Here is a 17,355-nt window from a genome sequence, read left to right as displayed (position 1 = left end):
ACACAATTATTTTAGATATAACAGAAACCATGTAAAACATACTCAAACATTTAAAACAGGCACAGATACAAGCCACTATTTTAGAAGTGTTGACAAATTGTAAGTGAGTAAAGTATTTAGTATAAATAACCCCCCAAAATTCCAAAAGACATTAAAAAAAATATAAGGTATATGTCATAGGTTTGCCTGGTGTTTGTTGGCTTGCGTAAAATAAATAAAGGTAATTTAAACAGGAAACTGAAATAATGTTGAGACATTTCGGACAGAGGAAACAGTACCAAAGAAACACACTGGCATCTTTCTTAGACCAAAAAAAACACAAAATAAACACATGACATGTTTACAGATATTAAGTCCATCTAATAGCCTGTTAATAAAAATTTTCATTTTCATTTCATTTTAAATAACAAAAACTAAATAAATATTATTTTGTAACAAATAAAGTAATTTTTGGTCTAACACAACATATAAAAAAATAAATAAAAATGCAGCTTCAGCAATCAGAACTCTAAATCTAGTTCTAATCCTGCAGCACTTTAAATCTCACTCTAATCCTGAACTCTGTTCCCATAAAGCCATGCCTGTGTCCGTCGAGCACAGGAGCGCACATTGCCAGCACTGCCTCTACATCTGGAGAAGTGCATGCACCCGAGCTCCTGTTTAGTATGCCTACCGGCCTTTCTTATTTAAACCAAACACAGATCAATGTTTTCAGAACGTTGAGCTGTGTTTGGGTTAAGTAAAGAATTCTGTTGAGCATACTAAACACAGGGGATAACCGCTGAATACTGTCTTTAAATCTTCACTTCACACATCAACATGTAAAACATGTCCAGGTGTGTATTCTAGAAGGGGTAGGTTATTATAGCGTTGAGGGCTAAGTTATTATAGCATTAAGTGCGGAGGAGGACTGAGTAATTTTCATGCCGTAAATCCAACCTAATTTAGAGATGAATCCACTAAACTAATTGGAAGATTACATTATTGAAATAAAAAAAGAAAAAATACTTTGAATCATTCGTTAGAATTAACCTTTGGGAGGTTCGTTTTAGAAATAATATTAGTAAAAGAATGGAGATTCCAAATTAGATTTCTTTTTTTTTTTTAATGTGGGAATGAGGACATATAATAAGATATTATTCAATTTAAAAATTGTTTAAAAAAAGTCTACAGGGTTAGTGCTGTATTTTTTTGAACTTCAATAAAGTATATAGCGTTTAATCACAATTATTATTTTAATTTAATTACAATTATTATATTATTACAGAATAAAAAATATTAATCTATTTTCTAGATCATGCACAAAAATACAAAGCCCTTAATTCCTTTATTTGAATTCTCATACAAACTGAAGGGGGCACTCTTAGCTTGTTAAAGTCATATGCACCTTTAATCAAAATGGCAAATAAATAAATAAACAGCGGAGTAAAAAATAAAATAAAAAAATCAATCATTTCAGCTCTAACCCTTCGAAGCACACGGCTAACACAAAGTGAAACAATGCTGTAACTGTCATCCAAATTGCTCCGTACAGCAAGTCGAGGAAGTGTGAGGTAATAAATGATATAAAAAAGGTCTTTTATTGACAAGCTGCCATTTACTATTTGCATTAGAGAATATGAGAAGATGATGGCTGATATGTAGGTGCGATCCCTGAATATAGCGGCCTAATGAGAAAAGGTCTGCAATGCTTACTTTACCTGCCACATTGATAAAACCTCTAAATAATTAAGAGCCCACTTCCTGTCTACAATTACTTAATGTTTTTTGTTTTTTTTTTCTGTCTGGAGGGGATTATGAAGCGATCTGTTGGCTCTATGTGTCGGCCAAGCCAGGAGACTACCCCTGATGCCTTTTATAGGATCAGTTTCCTCCCGCTCACACATAATTTAGGAGGCAGAGGTTCTTCTCCTCTCTTCTATCAGGACACGGGCAGGCCTCTCTGAACTCTGATAAAGCAGCTACACATGGGAGTCAGATAAGCCAGGTAAGGAAACTCAGTAAGACGGTAGAGCTGATTTAAACCTAACCAAAGACTCCATTCGCTTACATAAGTTTCATGCTGTAGTACCAGATAATGTTGCTTCAATATAAATCTAAATATTTTACAATCAATTAGAAATATAAAGTACTTAATATTTTTACATAGTTTATAATAATTTTCAGAGCATTACACTTTATAAAAACATTTATGATTCACTGAGGATTTGTGCTCTGGTGGGAAATGCACATAAAAATACATACAACAGTATATTAATAAATTAATCATTCATTTACAAATGTCCAATTAAACGCATGGCTTGCAAAGTAATTTATATAATTGAGAGCAATAATTCACATGGATTAATGAAAAGCTGTACATATTTTAGATTCTTTGTGAATTTAAACTTAATTTAACACTAGCTAATTTGCAATAAGGAAGTGCATCTTGACTACTGTAAATAATACTTTTTTTATATCAAAGGAATATATTTATTTTTTGGACACATCCTTTAGTAACTACACTTAAACATAAAGCACTACTGTGTGTTGGCATTTCTACTACAATTTATGTATTTATTTATGTATCACAGCAATGAACTTTCATACAAAAAATGGAAAAAACACATTTTCTTTGCAATATTAAAATAAAAGAACAATGAGGATAGGAGAAACAAAATATTCCCAACACCCTTTATTTTCAGGTATTTTTTAATAATAAAAAAATACATGTACAAAAAAGCTTTAAATCTTTCCCTCTATGCATTGTTTCCAATGTGTTAAAGTCACAGTTAAAACTAATAATGCTTTAATTATTGACGCCTTTCATTTATTTGGTCTCCTTTTATTACAATAACAAAAGGGACAGGAACTGTCTTTGTCGCTGGGAGTGCATGTTATATTAAAGAGGTGGCTCTCGCAGTGTGTGTGTAAATGCGCAAAGCTCATATGGTTACAAAGGGGAGCAACGCAATGTTTGAACATGATCACTTTAAATCCATACATCACACACAACTTCAATTAATTCCAGTGTTTCTTTGATTGCATGGAATAATGTGTAAACTCACACACAATATGTAACTAAGCTTATTGTCCTGTAATATCAATTGTTTTACAGGCACTAAATAAAAAAAGCTTAGGCTATAATCGAATGACACTATAATATGGTGTTTAAAGTGGCTTTGTAGTCACAGAGAAAGAACACAAGAGGCATGAGCAGTCTGCTACGTGTGCAATCATGTCAGGTGAGGCATGGCAGGAAGTTTGAAGATTTTATGGAGCACAGAGGATCTTCACAGCAGCAGTCTCAGCCAGCGTTGGGGAGTAACGGAATACATGTAACCGCATTTAAAATACAAAATATAAGTAACTGTATTCCACTAGTTACAATTAAAATTATTGGTAATCAGAATACAGTTACATTCTAAATTAATTTTGATTACAGAAGAGATTACTTTGCATTTTATTGTCATTTGTTTCATTTAATATTTAGTCCTTTCAGATGGAAAACATTTATACATATAAATGATGCGATCCAAAGTGCATTTGAAGAGCAGTGAAATACTTTCTTATGATGTGTTACATTCATACGAGCAGACAGAGAAGAAATTTTGAAGTAAGTTTGGAGCAGAAGAAATAGAAATAAATCTTGTGTAAATTGTCAGCTTTTCGCTAAACTAAAATGCTATTTCTAGCCATTTTATATGCACGTGTTTCCAGACACGATCATATTATTTTAACAAGAAAATTCACATTAGATCATAATTAATTTTTTCTAGTAAGAACTTTGATATTAGGGCAAAAAATGTATATTCTTGATAATAATTTTTGTAAAATTTCTAAAAATCCTTAAAACAAGATCAATTTGATTGATCGTGTTTTAGAAACAACACTGCATAAGATATTTAGTTTTTCAGAGAATGTATTTTTAACATGTGTATTTTGTCTAACTGTACTGGCAGAGTTTTTATAGTCAAAACAAGTGAAAAAATCTACCAGTGCTGGAAAAGTAATCCAAAGTATTTAGAATATGTTACTGAATTTGAGTAATCTATTGAAATACGTTACAAATAACATTTTACTGCATGTATTCTGTAATCTGTAGTGGAATACATTTCAAAAGTAACCCTCCCAACCCTGATCTCAGCCCAGCTTCATGGCACAAAACACTGGGAGGATTTACCGGCTCTGCGCAGAGGGACATGAAAGTCTCATCGCGGCTTTAGAGCCTCTCCACAAAGAAAACCCACAGCAAAGGCATTTTAAAGTCCCTTGCCAGTGATTGAATGGCTCTACGGCACAACCCAGCCAGCGAGTCCACCTACTCCTACCATCACCCCCAGCCAAGTCTTAAACACACCACACTGCAAGCCAGACAAATCTGCCATCAGATCCCCTCCCCGCTAACTCCAGGATCCACGACTACCTTATTGGTTTGGTGCGTGTTGTCGCTGCCAACATTGAGGCCTTCAGACGAACAGAAAGAACTTCGAAAGCTCCTTATGGCTGCTGCTCGCTGAAATATCTTTGGTCGACTGTTGCTGAGGAGCTTCAGCCATTTGGAAGTCCCAGCTGATTTCAAGCTTATTTACAAAGATGTGGTGCATCCCAGCTCTCCCTCTGGATTAAACAGACAGACAGCTTGTGGTAGAGAGCTGCTGAAGACAGGGAGGGAGGTCTGAGCTGTTTCTCTGCCTCATGTTCAGAGAGGACTACGGAGATCTTCGTGGCAGGGGATTCCTCACAAAGAACAGCAGCAGAGAGGCCGTGTACATGGGAATCCTGCTGTTTAAACATGGTTTGCTAACAGTAAGACTCTGGGTACAAAGTGTTTAAGCTACGTTGACTGTTCTAGGTCAGAGCAGTCTAAAATCACTTTATATAATTAAAATGGTAATTTTGGTGCAAATGACAAACAAACAAACATAAATGTACACAACTTGAGTATAATGTACCGTGTTTGGCTTTTGTGTCTTAATATTGATTGTGTCATAGAACTATTTTACTATACCAAAAGTTTTGCAAATTAATTGTTATTTGGTTTGTTGTACGTATTGCAGCAGTTTCAATTAACCATAGAGCTATTACAACTAGGGGTGTAAAAAATATTGTATCGTATCGTATCGTATCGTATGATACAACGCTCACTATACAATACCATATGTATCATACGATACATAAACAAACACATTATAGTTTAATTAAAACCAATCAAGCGCAATATTGAGAGCTGTGGAACAGTCTCCTTCCACGAGGGGCGGCACTGAGTGCTCACAGGAAAACAACACACTTACAGTATATAGGTGAGAAGATCGATGGCCAAGTTGTACTGTAGCGGTACAGCTTGTTGGATTTGCCAATCTACGGTGTCATGTCCTAGTGCTGCAGTACATCAAACATGTCATTTTATTTACACCGACATCACCGCACAAAACGGTGGATTTGTGAGGCAGAAACTGCAGCAGTAAATTTAAGAGCCGCCTCTCCAAACCAACAATGAGCATGACATGCACAGCAAGATGCTCATAAGTTATGAGTCATAACTATCAAAAAACAGCTTATTCAAAAAAACAACAACTTAAGAAGGTTACATGAGACTTATACTGTAATTATCTGCTTTTGACTTCAAAATGTAAACTGTAAAAAAAAAAAAAACTTTTGAGAACAACACTTGCGCACATGTTTTAAGCCGGTAATAAAGGCAGAAAAGTTTACATGCAAAGTGAAACAGGGGAAGGCAAAACAATTTACATGTGCCGATTGATTTCTGCTTAAGATGCTAAATAATATTGGATTATGTACATATATTGTGAAACCAGAGGTCAGGTTCCTCTCAAGTTTTTTTTTTCACCACTAAATAACATTGAAAGTTTTTTTTTTCATGCTACAGTCACTTCAGGTTGTTCACAGGGGGCTTTCAAACAACAAGGTTAGGATTTTCCATAAAGCTGCTTTACATTTATACAAATATAAATGACTATAAACTACTAAAAAAGTAGTGTAGACAAATTTATTTTCTCAAGAAAAACACGAGTTCATATAATTTTTTCACAATAATCAAACAAAATATATGCAGTGCTATTGTTAAAGTTACCTAGAGCTCTGCGTTTTGTTGCCAATATCAATGGCATGTATTTTAGGTTGAATCCTTGAATAAGTTTGTGCGAAACCCTTGTGGGTGCTTAAATCGTTTTGTATCATATCATGAGGCTATGCATCATATCGTATCGTGGAATTTGTATATCGTTACATGCCTAGTTACACCAACTATATTTATTTCCTTTAACACAAAACACGAGTAAAACAGCAGATCATAAATACAGTGTTCCTCACATAATACTATCTTATGACATCAAAAAACTTTGAATTTAGAGCATGAATTTAATGTTTGCTTTACATATCCAACTACATTTCTAAGACTTTTCAGACATGATTCAGTTTTGCAGTAGCTCATCTGATGGATGTACGTGCGATGCAAAGTACCTGGTACCTTGGGGTGTGTGTGAGTCGACACTTGAGACGAAAGTCTCATAGACGCACCTCAAAATGATGTGGTTAGTTCAGCAGTTGGTTTTTCTTCTCACTTTGTCTTTTTATAACACTATTTGTTCATTTTAGGGCCAAGGTTTAGGGTAGGGATGGAGTTTTTTTTTATTTTTAACTCGATAGAGCATGAACCTTCAAAACTTCATCAGTTTGGGAGAAAATATAACTCTCTTTTAGTGCCACTTATTGGTCATTTCACTTCAGAACAGCCGCGATAGATCTAACGAGCCACATAATATAATTTTGCCAAAGTTCGCCACAATTTTTTCATTAGATCAGGCTCCTTAATAATCTAATTTTACCAATCCACATGGCATGCAAAGCAGAATGTTTTAATGTGCAATAATTGGAATAAGAAAATGGGATTGTCTTGGCCATCTTGTTTTGTTTATATTTGACCGTGATGTATGATTGACCAGAACATTTTGTGGTCAGAGTTTGGGAATTTTGTCCGAAATCGTCCGGAAAGCAACATAAAATACACAAGCCATGCATCAGAATATGTAAATTTCTCTACTATATAGTATGCCAAAAGCAGTAGGTCAACTGAGTAATATGTCTTAATCCTCAGTATTCATAAAACAGTAGGTTGTGAAATACCAGCATGACTTACAGTACTACATCCAAGAAAATTGTTCCTTGTGGTTAAATTGTAATAGGTTTAACAAAACCAGAGCAGATTATTTTCATGGTTATTACTACATCATATATTGGGTCACGGGACAATGCCACATTCTATATGAAGTATGTTCAGCTATGTAATGATGCAAAGAATTTGGGTAACAAGACTAATTATATGTGTATTCAGTCATTTTTTGAATTAATCATTTGACACCTGTCGTTTTCAATGACAGGGCGGTTGCTGAGATTACGTGAGTAGTATTCAAATGGTCATGTGATCTTAACATGGCAGACTCCATGTGAGTACACCCTCTCTATGTTGATTAAAAAGATTTTATAAGGTTACTGACATGACTGTCAGAGTCTTTACCTCGTGTGAGTGATTATGATTTTAATCATATGTTTTAAAAATTAGATCATTTCTATAGAAGTCAATTTGAATGGGGAAAAAATTACATTTATGCACCTTTAAAGGAATATTCTGGGTTCAAAACAAGTTAAGCTTAATCAACAGCATTTGTGGCATAATATTGTTTACCACAAAAATAAATTTTGACTTGCCCCTCCTTTTCTTTAAAAGAAGCAAAAATCTGGGTTACAGTGAGGCACTAACAATGGAAGTGAATGGAGTCAATACGTAAATGTTAAAATACCCACTATTTCAAAAGTATAGCCACAAGACATAAACGATATGTGTGTTAACATGATTTTAGTGTGATAAAATCACTTACCAACATATTCTGTGTAAAGTTATAGCCAATTTTACAACTCTGTTACCATGACGATGTGATGTCAACAAACACTAAAACCCTAAAATGACTGAAAAAAATTACGATTTAAACACTTTTACAGCTCAAATAATACATGAGTTTTAACAGACGAATGAAGCCTAAGTGCTTTTATAAAATGATATGTTTCACATTTCTGCTTCATTCTCTTCCAATGTAAGTGCCGCATCGTAACCACGATTTTGGCTTTTGTTTTTTTAAAGAAAAGAAGTGACGAAACAAAATAATTGTTGTGGTTATCAACATTATGCCACAAATGCTGTTGATTGAGCTTAACTTGTATTGAACCCGGGATATCTCTTTTAATGAAACACCTGAAAACAAATCAACATGGTAATAAAATTCATAATAAAAGATGGCATAAAATATAAGACACAAAAATACACCAAATACGTTACATTTAATGAGGAGATTCAAAAATATATTCAAATAAATGAGACCAATTTTCTTATCTGTAAGCTCCAACACAGGAAGTGAGAATGTCATTCGTTCCTGCTTTGTGTGATGTTAGCATTCCCTAACACCGGTTACCTCTCAGAGGAGCAGCTCCCTGCACGCAATTCATTCAGATTAATCCTGACTGGAAAGAGATCAGACGATCCCCAAAACTACATACCGGACTCAGATTTGATAATCATGCCATTGATATTGTTGACAGGCTGGATCGAGCAGCTTTTCCTCTCTGCATGAATTATGTGTTTCATATGGCCCCTAGAGAGACACACTTACACCACATACTGTAGGGGCCCATTCAAAAAGACGATTTGGGGTGGGGGGGGGGGGTAGATTCAACTAAACCTACAGATAATAATAAAATAAAATATCACTGCCATTACCATGATTATCAAAGTTTGTTTTGCAGATCATTTTAACAGTCTACTATATACTTTGTTTTTTTGTATGTTTTTAATAATATAATTTAGAATTATAATGAAAGGCTGTTCATGATGTGGGCAGCGATGGTGTCAATATAATATCTGCTTACTGAATTCCAATTGTTCTCCTTTCTTACATCTAATTGCATACTGAATTGTGTTTGGTCTCTTCTTTTTAGCATCTATTATCTATAGCCACCTTTACACTGCAAAGACTGTGTGGCACTGTGTGTTTATTCATATACACAATCAACTAGCGGTTAAGATGAAGCATTTCATTTACATAGAACTAAAGCTTAAAACCTAAGCTTACCTCGAACTTAAGCACTTCATACTTGCTGTCTTACAAGCACTTGTGTTTCCTTCAGGAATCGCAAACCTAGTCATAACTACTATTACAATTATAACAAATTGGTAGTACTTCTGGTAAAAGAGAAATAAACCACCAGTGATAAAGAAAAACAGAAATGTTCCTTGGAATGATATTTATGAGCACTTAATCTAAATCCCTCTGTGTGTGTGTGTGCTGTGTGCTGGCTGTTTTGCAGCTGTCCACTGCTATGTGCTGGGCTGTGCTGGTCGGGCAGTGCTAAAAGTGGGTGTGAGCCCTGCTCATACCCTTGCGGTGGTTACAGATGGCTCTGGGCCAGGAAAACTGCTCCTCTCCCAGGCAGATAAAAGAAGCCACACAAATCAGCGGAGGCCTCAGGAGTGATGGGCAGGCTGGCTGCTCATTGCGGGAATCAGGTGTAAATTCAGTCATTAGATTGCTTCCTGAAACAGCATGCATAAATAAAGCCAGGGCACGTGGAGGAGACATGGCACATCCGTGCACTCTTTCTCGCACTGCTGCAGCCGTCAGGGCCAGCATGGGGCGGTGTGTAGGGGGTAGCTGCTCTCCATTGCTAAACTGATTCATCACTCCATCTTTGCACTGACTCTATCTTTCCTTGTCTCTTCTCTCTGTCTCATTCATTCAGTATCTCTCAATACCTTTGTTGTTTTTAAGTCTAATCTAGTGCACTGTGTTGCTTCTAAATAGTCTTTAGACACTGAATGCCTGCTTTGATTCCATGTTAATTTCTTTTTTAAATATACTATATTAATAACATGTAAAAGATATATCACTACATTCATACACACAACCAGCATCTAGTTTTGTTTATATGTACAATATATTTATATGTATTATGGCAAGTGAATATCTTCGGCCTTGTAACTGGTCACAAAGTTGTTTTTTCTTCTTTTTTTCCCACAATTTTATATCTTTAATATTTAGAATTATAAAAGAAATGGGCAAAATGCTGTTTAAAAGGACAGCAACTACCCTGAAGCAATAACACACAAGATTTTATGTATTAAATATATATATATATATATATATATATATATATATATATAAAACATCTAGGTATAAAAATATAGGGATTTTTGATTACTTCATGTATGATTACATGTGTGATTAAATTAATTATGGTAATTATTTTGGGCTATATGACTAATATAATATAACAAAAATCACTTAAATTAAAAGAATATCTCAAATAAAATGCAATGCAAAGTGAGTCCTAAATAAAATGAACAATATTAAACCTTACGCCCCTTTTCCACCTGGTATTAAAATGCGTTTTGGGTGATCCGGTCACATGGGGTCAGGTGAGACACATCGCTGTTTAAAGTTGGTCACTTAAATGTGTTTCCTGTGACTACCTGTGTTTGGATTTGGAGGGGAGGGTCTCAGTTTCATGACGACATACATCAATCACTATGTCAGTGTGTTACTGCATGATATTAAAGCAAAACAAAGTCAGAAAAGACAAAGAAAGCACAAACAAATGGGGCATTGCTTCTTCCAGGTGCGGTTAAAATTTAATCTAAGCATAAACGCAACATGTCAAGCAGAATTATCCATTGTTTTAGTGGATTACCTGTATTAAAGGAAAAAAAAAGCAAGTGTACATGCTTCTTTTCTGTGTTGATATCAGACAGACTAAAGAAGCTCTAGTGATTATGTATCTATCTGCTTTTTTAGATTTTCTGATTGGACGGTTATTTCCTTTTAAAGCAGCTTGTAAACTGCAAAATTTTAATTCTTGTTTTAGTGCAGCAATTGATTGACAGGTACGGGGTGGCTCTTCACTGCTGCTGGGACGCATACTGGACGGAAGAGCGTTTACACCTCAAATGCGATGTGGACACATGTGCTTTTGACCACATTCGTATGTGGTTTCTGTGATCTCATCACAAAATAATTTAGACCTCATTTTGACCTCGCTTTAGGGCTGACTACATGTGATGGATCACCGAAACGCATTTTAATACCAGGTGGAAACAGGGTCTTAAATGCATACCTCGGGACTTTAGTGACCCAGGACAAATTAGCACTATACTCATACAAGTAAATATTAAATCATGTTTATTTTCTGTGCAACAATGGTGAATTATCAGTATCTCATATCCGTGTACACATACATACTATAGGTGCTATTGCTTTCTCAAGGTGGCGCTGTTGTTTCAGTGATTGACTTGATTTATATTTGACATTGATATTTGATGAAATAGCAACGTGGAAGTAAACTATAGCAAGTACAACATATGAACTGTATGATTTGGATATTGTCATTTGGGTGTACTAATGAAATTATGTAAGTTGTGCATCTATTTAGACTCAGTAAGTGCCTGAAAAACACATTGTGTAGATTATGTGTAGTTTATTTGTAGATTATGTGTTATGTGTAGCTCAATATGTGTTTGACAGATGGTGAAAGTAATGAATCCTGTTCTAGATTTGTCCTGATTTGTTGCACTATCTCTTTGATATATGAAAAATAAAGCATATACACTCACCTAAAGGATTATTAGGAACACCTGTTCAGTTTCTCATTAATACAATTATCTAATCAACCAATCACATGGCAGTTGCTTCAATGCATTTAGGGGTGTGGTCCTGGTCAAGACAATCTCCTGAACTCCAAACTGAATGTCAGAATGGGAAAGAAAGGTGATTTAAGCAATTTTGAGCGTGGCATGGTTGTTGGTGCCAGACGGCCGGTCTGAGTATTTCACAATCTGCTCAGTTACTGGGATTTTCACGCACAACCATTTCTAGGGTTTACAAAGTATGGTGTGAAAAGGGAAAAACATCCAGTATGCGGCAGTCCTGTGGGCGAAAATGCCTTGTTGATTCTAGAGGTCAGAGGACAATGGGCCGACTGATTCAAGCTGATAGAAGAGCAACTTTGCCTGAAATAACCACTCGTTACAACCGAGGTATGCAGCAAAGCATTTGTGAAGCCACAACACGCACAACCTTGAGGCGGATGGGCTACAACAGCAGAAGACCCCACCGGGTACCACTCATCTCCACTACAAATAGGAAAAAGAGGCTACAATTTGCAAGAGCTCACCAAAATTGGACAGTTGAAGACTGGAAAAATGTTGCCTGGTCTGATGAGTCTCGATTTCTGTTGAGACATTCAGATGGTAGAGTCAGAATTTGGCGTAAACAGAATGAGAACATGGATCCATCATGCCTTGTTATCACTGTGCAGGCTGGTGGTGGTGGTGTAATGGTGTGGGGGATGTTGTCTTGGCACACTTTAGGCCCCTTAGTGCCAATTGGGCATCGTTTAAATGTCACGGCCTACCTGAGCATTGTTTCTGACCATGTCCATCCCTTTATGGCCACCATGTACCTATCCTCTGAGGCTACTTCCAGCAGGATAATGCACCATGTCACAAAGCTCGAATCATTTCAAATTGGTTTCTTGAACATGACAGTGAGTTCACTGTACTAAAATGGCCCCCACAGTCACCAGATCTCAACCCAATAGAGCATCTTTGGGATGTGGTGGAACGGGAGCTTCGTGCCCTGGATGTGCATCCCACAAATCTCTATCAACTGCAAGATGCTATCCTATCAATATGGGCCAACATTTCTAAAGAATGCTTTCAGCACCTTGTTGAATCAATGCCACGTAGAATTAAGGCAGTTCTGAAGGCGAAAGGGAGTCAAACACAGTATTAGTATGGTGTTCCTAATAATCCTTTAGGTGAGTGTATATATATATATATATATATATAAAATATACAAATATTTTTTTCAAATTGTCTTGAAAATATTTTGAAAATTTGCCACTATCTGGGCATTTTGTAGATCCATATGTGATAGATAAACTTGCTGGGTCTCTAAAGACCTGAATATGTAAGAGTGTTTGGTTGAATTCCCATGCATTTAAGGGTTAAATTAAAATAGCTCTTAAAATGACATTTTAAGGAAACAGCAAGTGAAGCAAGCATCACTTGAATGAATGTGCTTTAACTGTTTATGTTTGCATGAAATCATTTACAGATTTCTATACACACTGTGCAATACCTGTGACATTGTAGGCCATTTCCCCCTCTGCATGTGTATGGATGACTCCAACCTCACTCTGATTGATGCGGTACTCCCGGATGATACCATTCGGTTTGGCCGGTGCAGCCCAGCTGATCCTCAGTGCCCCGGGCCCCAGAACGCTCACCATTGGAGCGCCAACACCCTCTGGTTTGCCCTGGACAGTCACTGCCACAACCTGCACACACACCAAAAAGAATTACAGAGCAATTTGCTCTAATGGAGGCTTGGATATCCTGCTCTAATAGAATGTCACTAGTGGTTTCAACTCTTGTCTTTAGGAGTGGCAGACTATTAGGAAAGGGCCGCGAGAGGTGGTTAAGGTGTTTTTTTTTCCGGCTACGTGTAGGCTGGCCAGGTGCTGGCCTGATGTGCTTGTGAGCTCGCAGAGTGTCCACAAAGATTAAATCAGGTTCCTCACTCCCACAGACAGAGCTGGCTGAGTAGGGTCTTACGGAGCAACAACAGGGTGCCCCGTGGTAATTGCTCCCCTTGAATTGGGCTGGACAATAATTGCAACTGTTTGGGCAATGCTTGCGGTGTAAAAGTTAATCCTGGTCCACTTAAGAACGATTGTGTGAGGGGAAGAAGAAAGGAGAAGTGGATCATTGGTGGCCAATTGGTGTGCTGGACAAGACCCCAGAGGTGTGCTGAAATAAAAATGGCCCTAAAGCTGGTCTGAGAGGATCTTTTTACTTTGCCTCCAGCGTGCTGGCTAATGCACAAAGCAGATTTGTGTGGCTATTGATAATCTTATTCTAAATTAGACATAGAAATAGAGGAGAGACAGGTTAACTTGCTGTTTCATCAGCTAAAGCTACTGACAGCTATTACAGGGTGAACAACAATAATGGCAGGAAGTCAGCTGTTGTTCTGGTTCCATTAGATTGCTATTAGAAATAGACGGTTTTTAGTGCTAAACATTGCAAGTTCTTAGGCGAACATGCAAGTTACTGAGACCAAGCTTCTCTAATAGTGTTCATGAATGCACACAGGACACATCAAGACTTTAGCTGAAAAACGACTTCAATTTCAGGTTGTTTTTCATCAAAGTTTACCGTATACTTTCAGAAGACTTTTAATATGACGCACAAGCCACATGCAATACTTTTATGATACTTTTGGGTACTTTTTGTTAACTTTAAAGTGAGGCACTATCTACTGCCATTGTATTAAAAGAGAAGTGAAATACTCCTTTTGTGTTCTGTATGAGAAATGAATATGGGTTTGTAACTACAAAAGGATGAGTAAATTAAGACAGAATTATGTTTTTGGGGTTAACTATTATTTTAAAAGTGCACTAAGCATTTTTTCCCCCCCAAAAAAAAAAAAGTTTTACACCCAAAGAAATGAACAGAACTTTTGACATGTACATATAAAATGACATATACTCATGGAGCTAAAAAACAAAAAAATATTTATTAAAATACTGTATCAAGACCACTGTTGTATCAGTTGTTTAGGAAGTTGAATAAAAGTACCCCCCAAAAAAAAAATAATATAATAATATATCTACTTTGTTCACCTTTAAAGGTGATGTATGTAATTTTCCAGTGTTAAAACACTTTATCCTGTCCCAGTTTAAAGTACAATCTGTTTGTTTGAGCATCCCAACCATTTTGGTATAGCAACAATAGCTCAATCAATGGAGTAAGGGGTGAGCAATCTTTTTGTTCGACCAATGGCAGACAGTATTTTGAAGTATTCTGAAAACGTGCTTGAAAACAATATTTAATTCAGCACTTCTGTTCGGTGCCTCTAGTATGCTGCCTACAAGTGGTAGATCATCTCTATAAAACAAAACGATAATTTAGTCAGTGAAAAGGGACTAAAGATTATGAGAAGTCAAACACACACGTATACATATCACACTCATATTTAGAGAACAGACTTACTTTTGAGCTATACGTGCAGCCGGCTGCAGTACAGGCTCTTAGCTGGTAAATATACTCTTGAAAAGGTCGGATCCCACCTGCATCTGTGAAGCTGTGATCAGTGCCACGGTAACGCTCCTGTCCATCACGTAGGATAACATAGTAACTTATCTCACCTATCATAATACATAAACAAACATAGCATCAAAAACATGGCTTTGACACACTTGCAGTACAGTAGTGAAGCCAATGGACTGACTTTCCTTCAAATCACAACAGATTGGGTGGCAAGCCGTTTGATTAGAGCACAGAGTAAAGTCTTAATGAGCAATCAGCATGTTTCTTTACATATTAAGTGGCACAGAAGTTCCCTAAAACGAAGCTTGTTATTCTCACTTAGTGTTTATGTGCATGTGAATTTCATTCTTCATAATTTATTCTGCCGATCTATGCAGATTATGCTTAATAACAGTCAGGTCTTCAGAGGAGAGATGATAAAACAATCAGCTAGTTCCACTCTGTCTGAGTCATATCATTACAGCCTAAAGAAAAAGTCTATCTTCCAGTTTGTTGGGGGAAATGTGACAAAATCTTCTGAGAGTCATGACTGCAGGCGTGAATTACCCACACTGATTCACTCTGTGATTAATCATTTACATATCCAAACCATACTGAATAAACATATGAAAACATTCCCATGAGAGCAAAAAATTGCATTACTAACTGAAGAATCAGGCAAATATGATGTGCTCTTATTTGATCTTTGACGGGAAAAAAAAGAAAATCAAAACTTTATAGTGCTATAATTTTTAAAGGTATGAAATTATAGAGCACTGATAGTTAATTCAATATGCTTTCTGTCAGTTTGACTGATAAAATAAGGTATCTGGTCTATTATATTTCCCTACTTTATAAACATTCCCAAAAAGTGAAAAAAGTGAATAATAAAGTGAAAAGGTTTTAAAGTGAAAATAGACCGGTACAGAGACATGTGAGAGGATTTAGAGAGTGAAACAAGAGATTCCAAGTATAGTTCAGAATAATAATTAATGGGGTACTGTTCATCAGGTGACCAGGCTGCAGTAAATGTTGTCTTTTATAGCATTGTGAGAGCAGAATACAGAGAGTTGACCAAGAACCCGTGACAGAGCATTCTGAAGAGCTCTTGTCAAAGTAAGTAATGCTACATTAAAACTACCAAGTGTTACAATATTTTACTAAACAATTACATGGCAATTTGGAGTTCATTATATACAATACAATAAACTTGTGACTTTTCATAACAAATGTGTTCATGACAGAATTAATATATAGATCGAATTAATAAATGTCAGTTTTACTGAACTCACGTTTGCCAAATGTCCTTTACATTTTTATTAACTTTCTATGCAGCATATTTTATATGTTGTCAAGAGGAGCATTTCCCATACAATGAGATACTGTAACTCACTGCTTAACCACCACAGTATGATGAATCGTTTGAAAATGTAACTAGCTAATCATGACTGTTTCCCAAAACTGTAGTAACTATGTCGCACATCCATCGTTCAAACCAAGTTGGTTCAACAAAATAACATTCGGTTTGGCCGCCAGTTGTTAATGATGTTATGCAAGGGGTGGAGTAATAACCTCTGTGATCAATATCAAATTATATCAAATTTTAAAAGCTCATTTACATGAACACGTAGTGGGGTTTCCCTCTACATCAGACTTTGGGGTTCACTGACGCACTTGAGCACATACACATTTTTAGAATACATATAAGTGCCTAACGTTATGCATTAACGTTAACACATAAAAGCTGTGTGTTCTCTGACAGAATCTGTGCATAAGGCAATTTCTCTTAATAGTCTTTAATCACATAAACGGCTGCATTCAAGTTTATGTAAAATTTCAGAATGCCGCTTTCTGCAAAGTAAGCTGTTTTCTTAAATGCATGTAAATGAGCTCAAAGCCTTAAAATAATTAAATACATATATATGAAATATATGATACAGAAGCCTCAGTGAAGTGAAATGATGTCCACACAGCAAACTGACAAAGAACTATGATTCTAACCACAGGTAAAAAGCTGTAGTTCCAACCACACAGCTTTGTAATAATGTTTGAGAATTTTCGTTGAAACTATGGTTTCAGGAAACACCAAATCGTTGAACTATGTATGAAACTTGCGACAATAGTTGGCTAACAATGCTTTTGGGAAATGCACACCTGGTCATTATAGACCTAAACAAAAACACTGTGAGATAACAATGGAGCATCATAGACAATTTACA

At 36.2% G+C, this 17,355-nt stretch overlaps 1 protein-coding gene across 1 annotated transcript in view; it reads right to left on the bottom strand.

Annotated features, from left to right (window-relative positions):
* ush2a (Usher syndrome 2A (autosomal recessive, mild)) overlaps window positions 1–17,355 on the bottom strand; it is a 350,667-nt gene that overhangs the window by 51,202 nt on the left and 282,110 nt on the right. Inside the window, exons 53-54 of the mRNA XM_052145082.1 lie at window positions 15,101–15,255; window positions 13,185–13,383 (exon numbers count right to left, since the gene is read on the bottom strand). Coding sequence (XP_052001042.1) covers window positions 13,185–13,383; window positions 15,101–15,255 — 354 coding nt within the window. The remainder of the gene's footprint in view (window positions 1–13,184; window positions 13,384–15,100; window positions 15,256–17,355) is intronic.

The sequence above is a fragment of the Xyrauchen texanus genome, chromosome 16 (assembly GCF_025860055.1).
Source record: "Xyrauchen texanus isolate HMW12.3.18 chromosome 16, RBS_HiC_50CHRs, whole genome shotgun sequence".
Lineage (NCBI taxonomy): Eukaryota > Metazoa > Chordata > Actinopteri > Cypriniformes > Catostomidae > Xyrauchen > Xyrauchen texanus.
Note: the sequence above shows the minus strand (reverse complement) of the source record. Positions and strands in the feature narration are given on the sequence as shown.